Genomic DNA, 14,225 nt, shown 5'->3' with positions numbered 1-14,225 from the left:
AGAATTAAAATTTTAACTAGTGAAAATTTAATTGTTAATATCAAGAATTCATATCCTGCGAATGAACTACAGTTAAAATGGCTTGCCATAGCTGTGATGTGATTGGTCCGCATGTGAAACGTTCCATCGGAGTTTATCCGCATGTCTTCTTATCGGATAAAAACTTAATGGGGATTAAAGTTTTTTTATGCACATTTTCAGAATTTATGCACATCTTGCCATTTCCATTCCGCATTTTTTTGTGATATCCCAAAATGTGCATATGTTTTTTACTAGGTGAAATTTAATTCTTGATATGTGTTTCATTCATAATTTATGCACACAACTTCTTATCGGATAAAAATTTTATCCACCTCAAGTTTAAGTGCATTTTTAGAATTTATGCACATATTGCCATTTTCATTCAGCATTTTTTGTGACATCCCAAAATTTGCATATTTTTTTTACTAGTTGAAATTTAATTATTACATCAACAATTACCATTGTTACAAGTAGAAATCTAGTTCCTGATATTAAGAATCATCATTTTAATTAGAGAAAACTGATTTGTTGATAAAGAATTCAAATGCAAATGAATAAAAGTCACAATGGCTTGCCATAGCTGTAATGCGAAATCATAATTTATGCACAACTTCTTATCGGATAAAAACTTTAACCACCTCAAAGTTTTTTAAGTGCATTTTCAGAATTTATGCACATATTTCCATTTCCATCCAGTGTTTTTTTTGTGACATCCCATTTTTTTTACTAGTTGAAATTTAATTCTTGACATCAAAAAATGCCATTGTTACAAGTAGAAATCTAATTCCTGATATTAGGAATTAGCATGTTAACTAGTAAAAATTGAATTGTTAATATCAAGAATTCATATGCGAATGAATAAAAGTTAAAATGGCTTGCCATAGCTGTAATGCGATTGGTCCACAGTGAATGCGTTTCCATCGGAGTTTATGTCTTCGTATCAGATAAAAACTTTAACCATTTTAAAGTTTTTTTATGCACTTTTTTTTTTTTTTATAATTTATGCAAATCTTAGCATTTCCATCCAGCGTTTTTTTATACGATATCCCAAAATTTGCATAAATTTTCACGGATCCATGGGATCGATTTGACAACGCTGTTGTCTGTACGTGAAACTTTTCAAAAAAGCAAAAGGAAAAACTTTTCAGTTTTTAATACACTGTTGTTGTGTAAACATGCCCCAAATTTAAAAAAGATAAATAAAAAAAATGTCATCAGAATTAAAAAAAAAAAAACTGAATGCATAATATTTGCAGATTCATTGTTATATCGGAGATTGTTTTGTCATGTTTTCATGCATTGTGCTGATAAAGGTTTGTTCAATGCATTGATTAACTGTTATAATGCATTTTAACTTCAATTATTTATGATCATAAATGGCATAATTACTGCATTAAATATACATTTATAATGCATAACATATAAAGGCTTCAAGTAAAGTGTTGCCCAAGTAAGAGTGAAGTAACAGCCAAGAACAATTTGAACCAGGAAAAAAATCATTGCACCAAGAACAAATAAAAAGAGATTCAAAATAAAGTTTTGAACAATCATGTATTGAATCGCAGCAGCGCTGACTCAATGACTGGTGTTTTTAAAGCCTCAAAAGACCAGTTCAGGCCTCCAGCGCTCACAACACAAATCTGCAGCGGCCCACAGAAACAGGTTTCACTTCCTGAAAGATCGCACACTCTTGTTGCGGGTTTATTTTGAAGTTTGCTACCTCTTTCGCAAGCGGTTCAAGAACAGAAGCACAGATCAATGCCTCGAGTGGAAAAAAAAACGCAGTCAAAGGTCAAAGCTTCATGAAGTCCTGCATTGATTTCAGCTTCACTGTATGCTCAGTTATTGTACATTTGTCCTATCTGGTGTATTACAGTCAGATGACATGATCTGGACAACACTGGGTCAAACTGCATTCAGATTTTTTTCCACAAAAACCCCTTTAACGTCATTATACAATCATTCAAACACGCCTCCAAGCACAATTTAGAGCCTTAATTATACATTTTATAAAAGGATTAATTAAATATGGGAAGGCCTTACCTCCTTCATCCAGGGAGCGTTTCTGCCCTCCATAGCCATAGAGCGAGGCATCGACGACTGGAGACGAGTTGTTCAGGTGGGGCATCTGCTCTCCACCCATTTTAGCAATCTGTAAAACATCAGAGAGCAAACGATCAACTGAAACAAACACATGACTCGACGGGAGCGGGACTGTATCAGACTCTTTTGGAGTTATTGCTTCAGTATTTTACATTATTCATTTACAAATCACTGTATTACCAACAGGAGTATTGCAATGAAATATAAATTCAAAAATAAAATGCAAAACCACCACACACACGCGCAATATTTATGCAATACACACACACGCGCAATATTTATGCAATACACACACACACACACACACACACACACATATACAGTCAAACCAAAAAATTATTCAGGCAATTCTAATATTTTTGATATATTTTTACTAGTGGGTTCAGGACACTATAGTTCATTTCTGTAAGTGAGGATAGCAAAATAAAGTAAACTGTGACATATTATACCCCAAAATTCTTCATACAGTGGACTAGCAGTAAAACTGATAAAAATTTGGAACCAAAAATTATTCAGACACTTTGACCTGACCCTGTTTTGCTTAAGTGTTATCTGACATTAAGATTATTTGTTCGTGTTTAACTCTGACATCGTCATATTTAATTACCATTTTCTTTTAAATTATAGTGAATAAACTGAATTAATGAATGAAATGTTCAATGTGTCTGGATAAATACATTTTGGTTTGACTGTACACACACACATTTTATATTATATATATATAGCATTACAATTTTTGTTGAAATATATATTATTGATGCAAACAAACATGATGATTTAAACCGTAGCATGTAATTTTATTTATATTTATTTATATATATATATATATATATATATATATATATATATATATATATATATATATATATATATATATATATATATATATATATATATATATATATATATATATATATATATATATATATATATATATATATAATATTATATTATATTATATATATACACACACACACACACATTTTATCATCATGTTTGTTTGGATATTGCATTACAATTGTTTTCTTTAAAATATACAACATGACCATATTAAAACATGATCATTTAAACAAAAATAAGTCATTTTATCATTCTTGCTTCATAATTATTATTTTACGGTATTTATTTTAACAGGAGTAAAGCACTGAAATATAAATGCTATTCAAAAATAAATAAAGTGAAAAAGCTATATATAATATAATATTTATATATTGCATTATATATATTTTGTTGAAATATATATTATTGATACAAACATGAAGATTAAATGCATATTTTATCATTCTTGCTTCATATTACTTTACAGTATTTTATTTATTTTGCATTGCATACCTATTTTTTTTCTTGCTTAAAAAAAATGTATATATATATATATATATAGAATATAAAAAGCACATACAAAACACGCAATTTTATCTTTCTTGCTTCTTAAATAAAATGTTGTATAATCAAAAGGAATATACCATTATGTAATGCAATGCAATTTTTTTTGCATTGCATGTAGTTGTCAGGTTATGATTCAAAATTTACAGAGATGTTTGCGTGCTGCTTACATAAACTAACACAATGCGTGTACTAGAGGTCATATACAGTCATCCAACAAATTGCATTGCATGTCATGAACGCTTTACGATAGGTTATGACGCTTCGCTTTCAATTGTACAGCATTTCATTAACTGGAGTCTAGAAAAATAAGCATTTTAACACGTTTTTAACAGTTTTGGGTTGAAATGCAATTTTTTCTAGATACTTTCAAACATGGAAGGCTTAGAAAAATCTACACAGAGTCACGTCTCCATTTCAGTGTCTCTCTGCACGAGTTTCAGACAAGTTACACTAAACTGAAACTAAAAAATTAAGATAATACTTCATTTGAATAGTGCATGCAAGAAAAGCAATGAAAACTCAAAGCAAGAGGCCATTTTGAGGAGAAAGACTTGAGTGGGGTAGAAAGAGAGAGACACAGGCCGGTCTCCACCTCTTCCCTCCAGCTAAACCCTCTTTCTGGGGAATGCTGGGAAGGAATGCCAGCTATGTGAGTGCCTGGATAAATGAGCGACCCAAGGGAAAGGCTCCAGCGAAAGGCAGTAGTAGGTAAACAGCAGTTGGAGGAATTCAGACGAACAACTGGACACTTGTTGCCCACTCCACGGGGTCTTTCTGCCATTTATGGGGAAGCCGCTCAGACGATTGTTTACGCTCAAGGAGTGAACTCAATGTAGGTCAACGGAGCCCATTAATTACCCATGATGCAACAAGCACGCTGGCGTTCATTCACGCAAACACCTAACAACAGGGCAGATCCGTCCATGTTAAAGTCAGAGAAACAATGCATGTGATTACGGGTGGAGAAACGAGAACGTTGACTTTTGCATGCTCGGTTAATCAACACGACCTGGTTTGATAGTTTCAATTTGTGATTAATTGAATTTGATGAAAACATGACAGCTGTCATTGCATGAGTGGACCTGATTATGCAACATTTTCACAAGCACGTCATCACAAATCAAACACGAACACACACCCGTATCTATCATGCAAACTACAGATAAAGTGGATTGCGTCGCGCTGATAAACCAGGTCTTGAACGTAAACCAGCAGAGACGGCGTGTTTTCCACACAGGCTGTAAAATGGGCCTGTGATTCTGGACGTGAGCCCAGGTCTATTTTTTTTCCCCAGCAGAGTTGATAAAAGCTGAACGCACAGGGCGTCCGGTCCGCTCTGAACACGAGGGGCGGAAACACACCCGAGGAAAACTTACGACAGGCCACAGGTGTCCACTGTGTGTACAAGGCCATGTGCGCCACAGACGGACAGAGACGCGTTACGAAATGGAGGCCATGGAGCAAACACTACTCTTACATGATCGACTATTTGATGGTTGAACGTGACGGCAAAACGAAACACCACAGAGCTGCAGAACAATTATGAGAAAAATGTAAAACATGATATTATTATTAGACAGAAATGAGGCACAAGAGGTTGAAACAGGGTTATAATCACGATTATTAATCATGTTTATTCTATCAAAAGAGTAATGTAACTATGGCTATTTTGCAAGTTCTTTATCAACCTACACTTCACCCAAAAGGCCTGTAGGGGGCACAAAGACTTAAATTTAACCAACTATGATAACTTCGTTAGATGGTAAATCAATACAAAACATGGTTTTGGTGAGCGCTTTGTAATATGTATTCACATTAGATTTTAAAGCAACACAATTCGTTTGCAATAAGACAAACCAGATTCAAATTTCCCGTAAAGCAAAGAAAAATCATTTCTAGCTGATCAACATTATGAAAACTGGTAAAACCTTTAGGAACTTCAAAAGATAAAACAGCGAAATTCCTAATATTACTTCCAATATTTCCAAATTATGTTCATTTTCATAGAGCGGGCCAATATCGTGACGATTATTTAAAATCAATCAAGAGAAGCAGATTAATACGATTAATCGTTCAGCCCTAATTTAATTTAATTTGACTTGACATTTGATATTCAACAGTATCCTTGACATTTATTCAACAGTGCTTTTGATCTGCCTGCACTGACACTATTCTTTAAAAGGAAAAATTATATACCAGTTATCAATGTAAAGCTGCTTTGACACAATCTGCATTGTAAAAAGCGCTATATAAATAAAGGTGACTTGACTTATTAGAGTTAACTAAAACCATACAAACATTTTTGTTACTTTTATTTTAAAAAATAAACATTTTATTTGAGCTAGTTGCCAACATTTTACATTTTCATTTAGTTTAACCTGATGAACTAGAAATGAATAAAAACTAGACTAAAACTTAAAAAAAAACTGCTTAAAAGCACAATGTGTGTGTCCCTTTAAATGCAAATGAGCTGCTGCTCCAGAAGAGGGCGGAGCTTTAACAGCTCAACAACAACAAAGCTGGAGAATCTCACGCAGCCAAAATGAGGAAAGTGTTCAGCCTTACATTGTTCAAACCGGAGTCGACACTGATGGAGAGTCTTTACAACTTTTAGACGTTTCTGAATGGTTAGTGGATAAATTGATGTAGTTGCTGTGGAGTTGCAGCTTCGGCGTCAGGATGTTCGCTAACAGTATACAGAGTGCTGTTTTCCTGAATATCAGCACGATTGCAAATGTCAGCCTATTGATTTTATGAAATAGTTCAATAAACAAGAAGTTAATATTAGGTGACTAATTTTTTGCCAACGAAAATAGTTTCAAATAGGGCTGCGCGATTTATCGCAAATTTATCGATTATTAGGGCTGCGATTATTCCATGCGTAGCTTGTCAGTGTTGTACGGCTCTGTGATCCGTAATAAGTGCTAGTGATCGACCGATGTATCGGTTTACCGATATTTTTCCCGATATTTAAGCATTTTTCTATAATCGGGTATCGGTTTTGTAATATCGGATTCGCCGATTTACGGCGCCATCTTGTGGCTGTTTTGAGACTTCCTCCGTCTGAGGAGATCAGTCAACAACAACTCAGTGCACAGGTAAAGTATATGTTCTACTTGGTTTGCTTTAATTAATCAACTTTATTTAACATAACAGACATGCACAAATGAGATCTGAGACATAAATTCCTAATATAGTTAATTTATGCAGCTTGTTTCTAAACAATTGAGACAAACTCATTGAGTCACGTAGTGTAATTCGTCATGTCCTGCCCCAATAAAGACGTAACTTTACATGAATTAAATAAAACAGACATGAATGAGTGCATGTTGAAAATAAAAGCGCTGAATTTAATTCTCTATCTGTTGTATTTGCTCACCGTTAGTCTAGAAGAAAAAGTTTGTTCATATTGCCTAGCAACTGACGGATGATCAGGAGGCTTAAGCACGGCCACTGAATGAAACTTTTGACAAGATTATCTTGTTTAAACACCCTAGATTATATTATCATTTACTACATAATTTGTGGAATAAATAATTTTTACTAACTACTTTGTGGAAATTAATTATTTATTATCTCCATGCGCGATCGCGGTTGATTAAGTTATAGTCAAACAGCACTTTGTCAGTTGGCATTTCATGATTTAACGTTAGATTAAATTTAGATCATAAAATGCCAGCTGGCAAGTGCTGTTTAACTTTATTAGATTATATAATCATTTGATTTACTACATAACCATTATTTAGTTAATACAAATCTAAATAAATGCAGCTCTGTGGAAATTATTTAGTATCTCCACACGCGATCGCGGTTGAGTAGCCCAATTTATAGTTTTGTGTAAATGCATAGATAACTTACAGCACTTTGTCAGAAAGCATTTCATGATCTAGACCGACAAAACATAATAATTAATAACACTAGTTGGAAAATGCAATGATGTATGCTTTTTTGTTTGTTACTTTCCTGACAATGTTATATATTCCAGCTAATATTATTCAGTAGTTTTTTTTTTTTTTTTTGTATGCAAGGAGGGAGTGATTGTTATAAATAAAATGGTTTGTTCAGCTCATTTGTGTTGTAATAATTGTCAAAAACAGAAGTATAACAGTAAATAAATATCGGTTCTGCATATCGGTTATCGGGTACATAAACATGCAAATAATCAGTATCGGTTATAAAAAATCAATATCGGTCGATCACTAGTAAGTGCTTCTCCATCTGAAAGCCAGAGGGCGCTCTCGGGCAGAAACTGCAAATATGCCTTGCTGCCGAAGTAGAACACGCGTCATTCCAGGAAATCCTATACAATCGCTGTAGCTGAATCATACACCCGGAGCAATGTGACACCAGGTGCAATGCAAGTGTTTTTTGCTAGTTTCAGACCGACGCAGTTATCATTTTCACGTCCAGCGCCACGTTATTTAAATTGCAAATGCATTTGTGAAAACGAATCTGAAAACGAGGTGTGTTCAGGTGCATTGTTGGCTTGTTGCTACTTTGAGGCAACTAAAAACAACTGCGCCATTGACCAACAAAAACCATCTCTAAAGTCAAATTGCGCAATTTATTTATTTTTTTGTTACTTAAAGAGCGCATTAGTAATATGCGCCTGTATGCAGGTACACTCTGCTTTTTACACACACAGGGACACGCAGCAGCACGCAAACATGCCAAATATTAAAAATAAAAGGATTACAATGTAAAACATTATTATTGGGTACATAAAGATAAAAATGTCATAATATATAGTCATTGCATACTTCATCAGAATCATCTATTTGCAGTAATGACGAATGAAATTGGCTAATTATTTGACCAATCGTGGCAATACACATGTATTTAAACTGACTCGTCGGGATGAGGGTGTATATATTCCGCCACGGCGCGAGCACAACTGGCTTTTAAAGGGAATGGGAGATGAGACTCTGATTGGTTTATTGCACGTTACACCCAAAACACACCCATGACTCAATAAGAGACTAGGTACAACTCTTTTGGGCCATGTGCTTGGTGCGCCGACCATTTTTACCGCGGTTAAACTAGTAAAAGTGGATTCAGACACGCCCTAAGTGCACCTGCGCCATGAGCTTCAGACCTTAGATTGTTAAAATAGGGCCCAGTGACATGCATTGTCCCTGAATTAATTAGCTGTTTTGAACAAATCGTTTGACAATGATTGAATGATTTGGCGCCACCTACTGCCAGTTTGGGGCCTTCAACTGTTTCGCTGAAACGAGTCTGAATTGCAAAGACCGCCTCTGATTGGAGCTTTGATTTATGTTCAGTCTCTTGTACGTTGTGAGAACGACCAATAAGTCGCTGGCTGAAGTTCACTTAATGGCCACCGGTGTCGCTAATAACAAGGGTTTCTGAATTCCACATATATCCTCTTTTAATAAATTATTATTAATAAAAACAACAATCAGAATAAATTGTTCTTCTGACAAGTAACTAGTCTAACAGTGTCAGATTACGACAATGTGATTTTTCATAAATTAAGCAAACTTCCACAAACTGTTCATGAACCATTACTGTTGAGAGCAAAAGAGACACAGGCTGCTCCGTTCTGCCCAACCTGACAGGCCTTAACGGAGTATTGATCCGTCAGGCGCCTCCTTACAAGCACCGGCACTCAGGAGACTTTCCAATGAAGTCATGCAACATGCTGCCATTCAGAGACTACAACTCTACTGAACTGCATTAACAGCTCAAAATATGTTTAGAAAAAATGTGACTCACTTTTAATTGTACCTGCATGTTACAAATAAGCAACGGAATATTAATGCAAGTTTACTGCTCACGTCTGGTTTTACATGTTATGCAAACGTGGCGCGGGCACATGCATGCATGAGTGACTCCTCTCAGTGTCTCATATTCACAGCTCAGGCGTCTCTCTGAAATACTGACGCGCGTCACGACAGCTGCTGCTTCACTGTACAGCTCTCCTCGATTCAATTTAACAATGAACTCTACTCCTAAAAGAGCTACTACTACTTGTGTAATGTTTGCAAATTACTTCCACTTTTACTAAAACTATAAGTAATGGTAAAATGAAGATTAATAAATATGCTCATGATCAGATATACTACATGCAATGCTATATTTAACGGTAAAATGAAGATTATGACTAATAAACGTGCTCATCTGAGCAGATATACTACGTGCAATGCTATATGTAAAGTTAAAATAAAGATTGATTAATAAATATGCTCATGATCAGATATAGCACATGCAATGCTATATTTAACGGTAAAATAAAGATTATGATCAATAAATGTGCTCATATGAGAAGATATACTACATGCAATACTATATGTAAAGGTAAAATGAAGATTATGATACATAAACGTGCTCATATGAGCAGATATACTACATGCAATACTATATGTAATGGTAAAATGAAGATTATGATCCATAAATGTGCTAATATGAGCAGATATAGCACATGCAATGCTATATGTAAAGGTAAAATGAAGATTATGATCCATAAATGTGCTAATATGAGCAGATATAACACATGCAATGCTATATGTAAAGGTAAAATGAAGATTATGATCCATAAACGTGCTCATATGAGCAGATATAGCACATGCAATGCTATATTTAACGGTAAAATAAAGATTATGATCAATAAATGTGCTCATATGAGCAGATATACTACATGCAATACTATAATTAATTGTAAAATGAAGATTATGATCCATAAATGTGCTAATATGAGCAGATATATCACATGCAATACTATATGTAAAGGTAAAATGATGATTTATGATCCATAAACGTGCTCATATGAGCAGATATACTACATGCAATGCTATAATTAATGGTAAAATGATGATTTATGATCCATAAACGTGCTCATATGAGCAGATATACTATATGCAATGCTATATGTAATGGTAAAATGAAGATTGATTAATAAATATGCTCATGATCAGATATAGCACATGCAATGCTATATGTAACAGTAAAATAAAGATTATGATCAATAAATGTGCTCATATGAGCAGATATAGCACATGCAATGCTATATGTAAAGGTAAAATGAAGATTATGATTGATAAATTTGCTCATCTGAGCAGATACACTACACGCAATGCTATATATAAATGCAAATTGAGCACTTTCAATAATTATAGTCTTCATTTTACCATTTCATATAGTTTTACATGTAGTATTTCTGCTGATATGATGATTATAATTATTAAAAGTGCTCATATGAGCAGATATACTATATGCAATGCTATATGTAATGGTAAAATGAAGATTGATTAATAAATATGCTCATGATCAGATATAGCACATGCAATGCTATATTTAACAGTAAAATAAAGATTATGATCAATAAATGTGCTCATATGAGCAGATATACTACATGCAATACTATAATTAATTGTAAAATGAAGATTATGATCCATAAATGTGCTAATATGAGCAGATATAGCACATGCAATGCTATATGTAAAGGTAAAATGAAGATTATGATCCATAAACGTGCTCATATGAGCAGATATACTATATGCAATGCTATATGTAATGGTAAAATGAAGATTGATTAATAAATATGCTCATGATCAGATATAGCACATGCAATGCTATATGTAACAGTAAAATAAAGATTATGATCAATAAATGTGCTCATATGAGCAGATATACTACATGCAATACTATATGTAAAGGTAAAATGAAGATTATGATACATAAACGTGCTCATATGAGCAGATATACTACATGCAATGCTATAATTAATTGTAAAATGAAGATTATGATCCATAAATGTGCTAATATGAGCAGATATAGCACATGCAATGCTATATGTAAAGGTAAAATGAAGATTATGATCCATAAATGTGCTCATATGAGCAGATATACTACATGCAATACTATATGTAATGGTAAAATGATGATTTATGATCCATAAACGTGCTCATATGAGCAGATACACTACACGCAATGCTATATATAAATGCAAATTGAGCACTTTCAATAATTATAGTCTTCATTTTACCATTTCATATAGTTTTACATGTAGTGTTTCTGCTGATATGATGATTATAATTATTAAAAGTGCTCATGTGAGCAGATATACAACATGCAATGCTATATGTAAAGGTAAAATGAGTGCAGAAGTGCTCTGGAGTGAGCAGAAGCACAAGGCCACGCTGCTCTGAACAGAGTGAAACACACACAGTGACAGTTGAAGTTTTTCTTCAGTCCTAAAACTGCTCCGAGCACATGATCATCGCTGTGGATTCACTACACGAGTGTGTGTGCGCGCTCAGCACAAGTGTCAACGTGCACAACTAACTTCACAATGCGCACTTTCCGTCCGTTTGCGCGAGCGTTTGCGCAACGCGTGGAGTTTGTCGCGCATCTGTGCGCGTGAGCTCAAGTAAGTTTAAGAACGTGTGCATGACAACAACAGGTTGCAGCAGTTTGTTTCTGGTGTTTCTGTAGTTTCTGCTCGAGCAGACAGCGCTAAAGTTGTTGTCAGCGTCGGCCGCGCTGCGTTGTGCGATTCGCGCGCGTGTAAATTGTGTTTTATGGTTGTTGAGTTGTGGCCTTAATCTGAGAGAGAGAGTGTGTGTGTGCTGGAGTTTTAAAGCTCCTCCAGCAGTAGCAGCTAACAGGCTACACACACACACACACTCTCGCCAAACACGCACTCATTAAACACTCACGGACACACACGGGCGTGCGCTCGTCTTCACACACATGTTCGCGCGTGTACCTGTCGCGCGCGGTGGAACGGGTCCGTGAATCCGTCCGCCTTCATCCCGGCCTGAGCCACCGAGGCCTGTCCCTGCACCAGCTCCGCCATCATCATCATCACACACACTCACACACACGGACACACACAAGCGCATAAACACACACACAGCGTACACTACCGACCCCGGAACAGGAAACAAGTCGAAGGAACCACGCGAGACGTGGGAGAGAGACGAGACTCTGCGAGATTTCACACACGTGGTTCTTACAGAGGTTCACTGCACTTTACTGTGCAACATATTTAATAAAGAGTTTTTAAAAATGTTATTTTGATTTTTTTTTTAAATAAACTGATCTTACTTGACAATTTATTCATTAGCAAGTATTTTATTTAATGTATATCTCATTTCATTTCAATTAATTTATCAATCTACTATTTTTATTAATTTTTTACTGTTTTTAAATCTCTTATGTATTATGTAACATTTTGTGACAGCTATTATTAATAGTAAAGCCTTCTGAATTATTGTAGCCTATGAAATGTGCTTTTTAACACACACACACACACACACACTTAACTTGAACTTTAAATTATATATATTATATCTATCACAAATATTATATACATATTTAACTTTTACGTATTTTAAATTATATTATATGTATATTATATATCATAAATATTATATATATGTAAATTTTACTCTATATATATACACATCATAAATATTTTATATACATATTTAACTTATTCTTTAAATTATATATATATATATATATTATATATCATAAATATCATATTATATATATATATATATATATATATATATATATATATATATATATATATATATATATATATATATATATATATAACTTGTACTATATATATAATATATATCATAAATATTATATATTTAACTTATACTTTAAATTATATATATATATATATATATATATATATCATAAATATTATATAAATATATTTAAATTGTACTATATATATATATATATATATATATATATATATATATATATATATATATATATATATATATATATATATACACATTATATCAAATATTTTTATATATATATATATATTTAACTTATACTTTAAACTATATATATATATATATATATTATATCATAAATATTTTATATATATATTTAACTGGCACTTTAAATTATATATGTATAGTGCTGTCAAATTGATTAATTACATCTAACATAAACGTTTGTAAATATATTCATATATATATATATATATATATATATATATATATATATATATATATATATATATATATACATGTGTGTGTACATATACACACATATTTAACTTAAACTTTAAATTATATATATATATATTTACAAACTTTTATGTTTGATGTAATTACTCAATTTTACAGCACTAATATATATATATATATATATATATATATATATATATATATATATATATATATATATATTACTGTAAAATTGAATAATTACATCAAACATAAAAGTTTGTAAATTTATACTATATATATATACTACACACACACACACACACACACACACACACACACATATAGATAGATGATAGATAGATTTATTTGTCCAGACATCACATATGTTCAGTCAATTTAATTTTAGGAAATATTCTCATATTAGCACTAATATATTTAACTAAATATGAATTACTTTTGTCTGCCTTAACTTGAACTAATACAATGTATAAACAAAACAAAAAAAATTTAAAATGACAAAGACATATTCCACCGCATCATGAAATCTTCATGCTACTGGGTGAATTAATATTAATTGATCAAATAATAGACGAACCGATGAAAAACTGAGGAAAATTGTCATATATTCTTCATTGGTTCCAGCACACATTTGCTTTGATTCAACACTGAAATAAACGAATCCTGTCAGTGTTTCAGAGTGGATGTCAGTCAGTGGGTTATGATGAACATGTGGAAACATCTCCGCACATCTGGCAGGAACTGTGGGCG

The 14,225-nt window shown here is 33.1% G+C and overlaps 1 protein-coding gene across 2 annotated transcripts in view; it reads right to left on the bottom strand.

Annotated features, from left to right (window-relative positions):
- The window catches only part of fubp3 (far upstream element (FUSE) binding protein 3), a 28,826-nt gene extending 16,434 nt beyond the window's left edge, over positions 1-12,392 (bottom strand). For both annotated transcript variants that reach the window (XM_067406538.1, XM_067406540.1), the window contains exons 1-2: positions 12,242-12,392; positions 2,065-2,173 (exon numbers count right to left, since the gene is read on the bottom strand). In XM_067406538.1, coding sequence (XP_067262639.1) covers positions 2,065-2,173; positions 12,242-12,340 — 208 coding nt within the window. In that variant the 5' untranslated portion in view covers positions 12,341-12,392. The remainder of the gene's footprint in view (positions 1-2,064; positions 2,174-12,241) is intronic.
- Between the last annotated feature and the right edge of the window lie 1,833 nt (positions 12,393-14,225).

Source organism: Chanodichthys erythropterus, chromosome 13, assembly GCF_024489055.1.
Source record: "Chanodichthys erythropterus isolate Z2021 chromosome 13, ASM2448905v1, whole genome shotgun sequence".
Taxonomy (NCBI): domain Eukaryota; kingdom Metazoa; phylum Chordata; class Actinopteri; order Cypriniformes; family Xenocyprididae; genus Chanodichthys; species Chanodichthys erythropterus.
The sequence above is the reverse complement of the archived record's forward strand: the minus strand, read 5'-3'. Positions and strand labels throughout refer to the sequence as shown.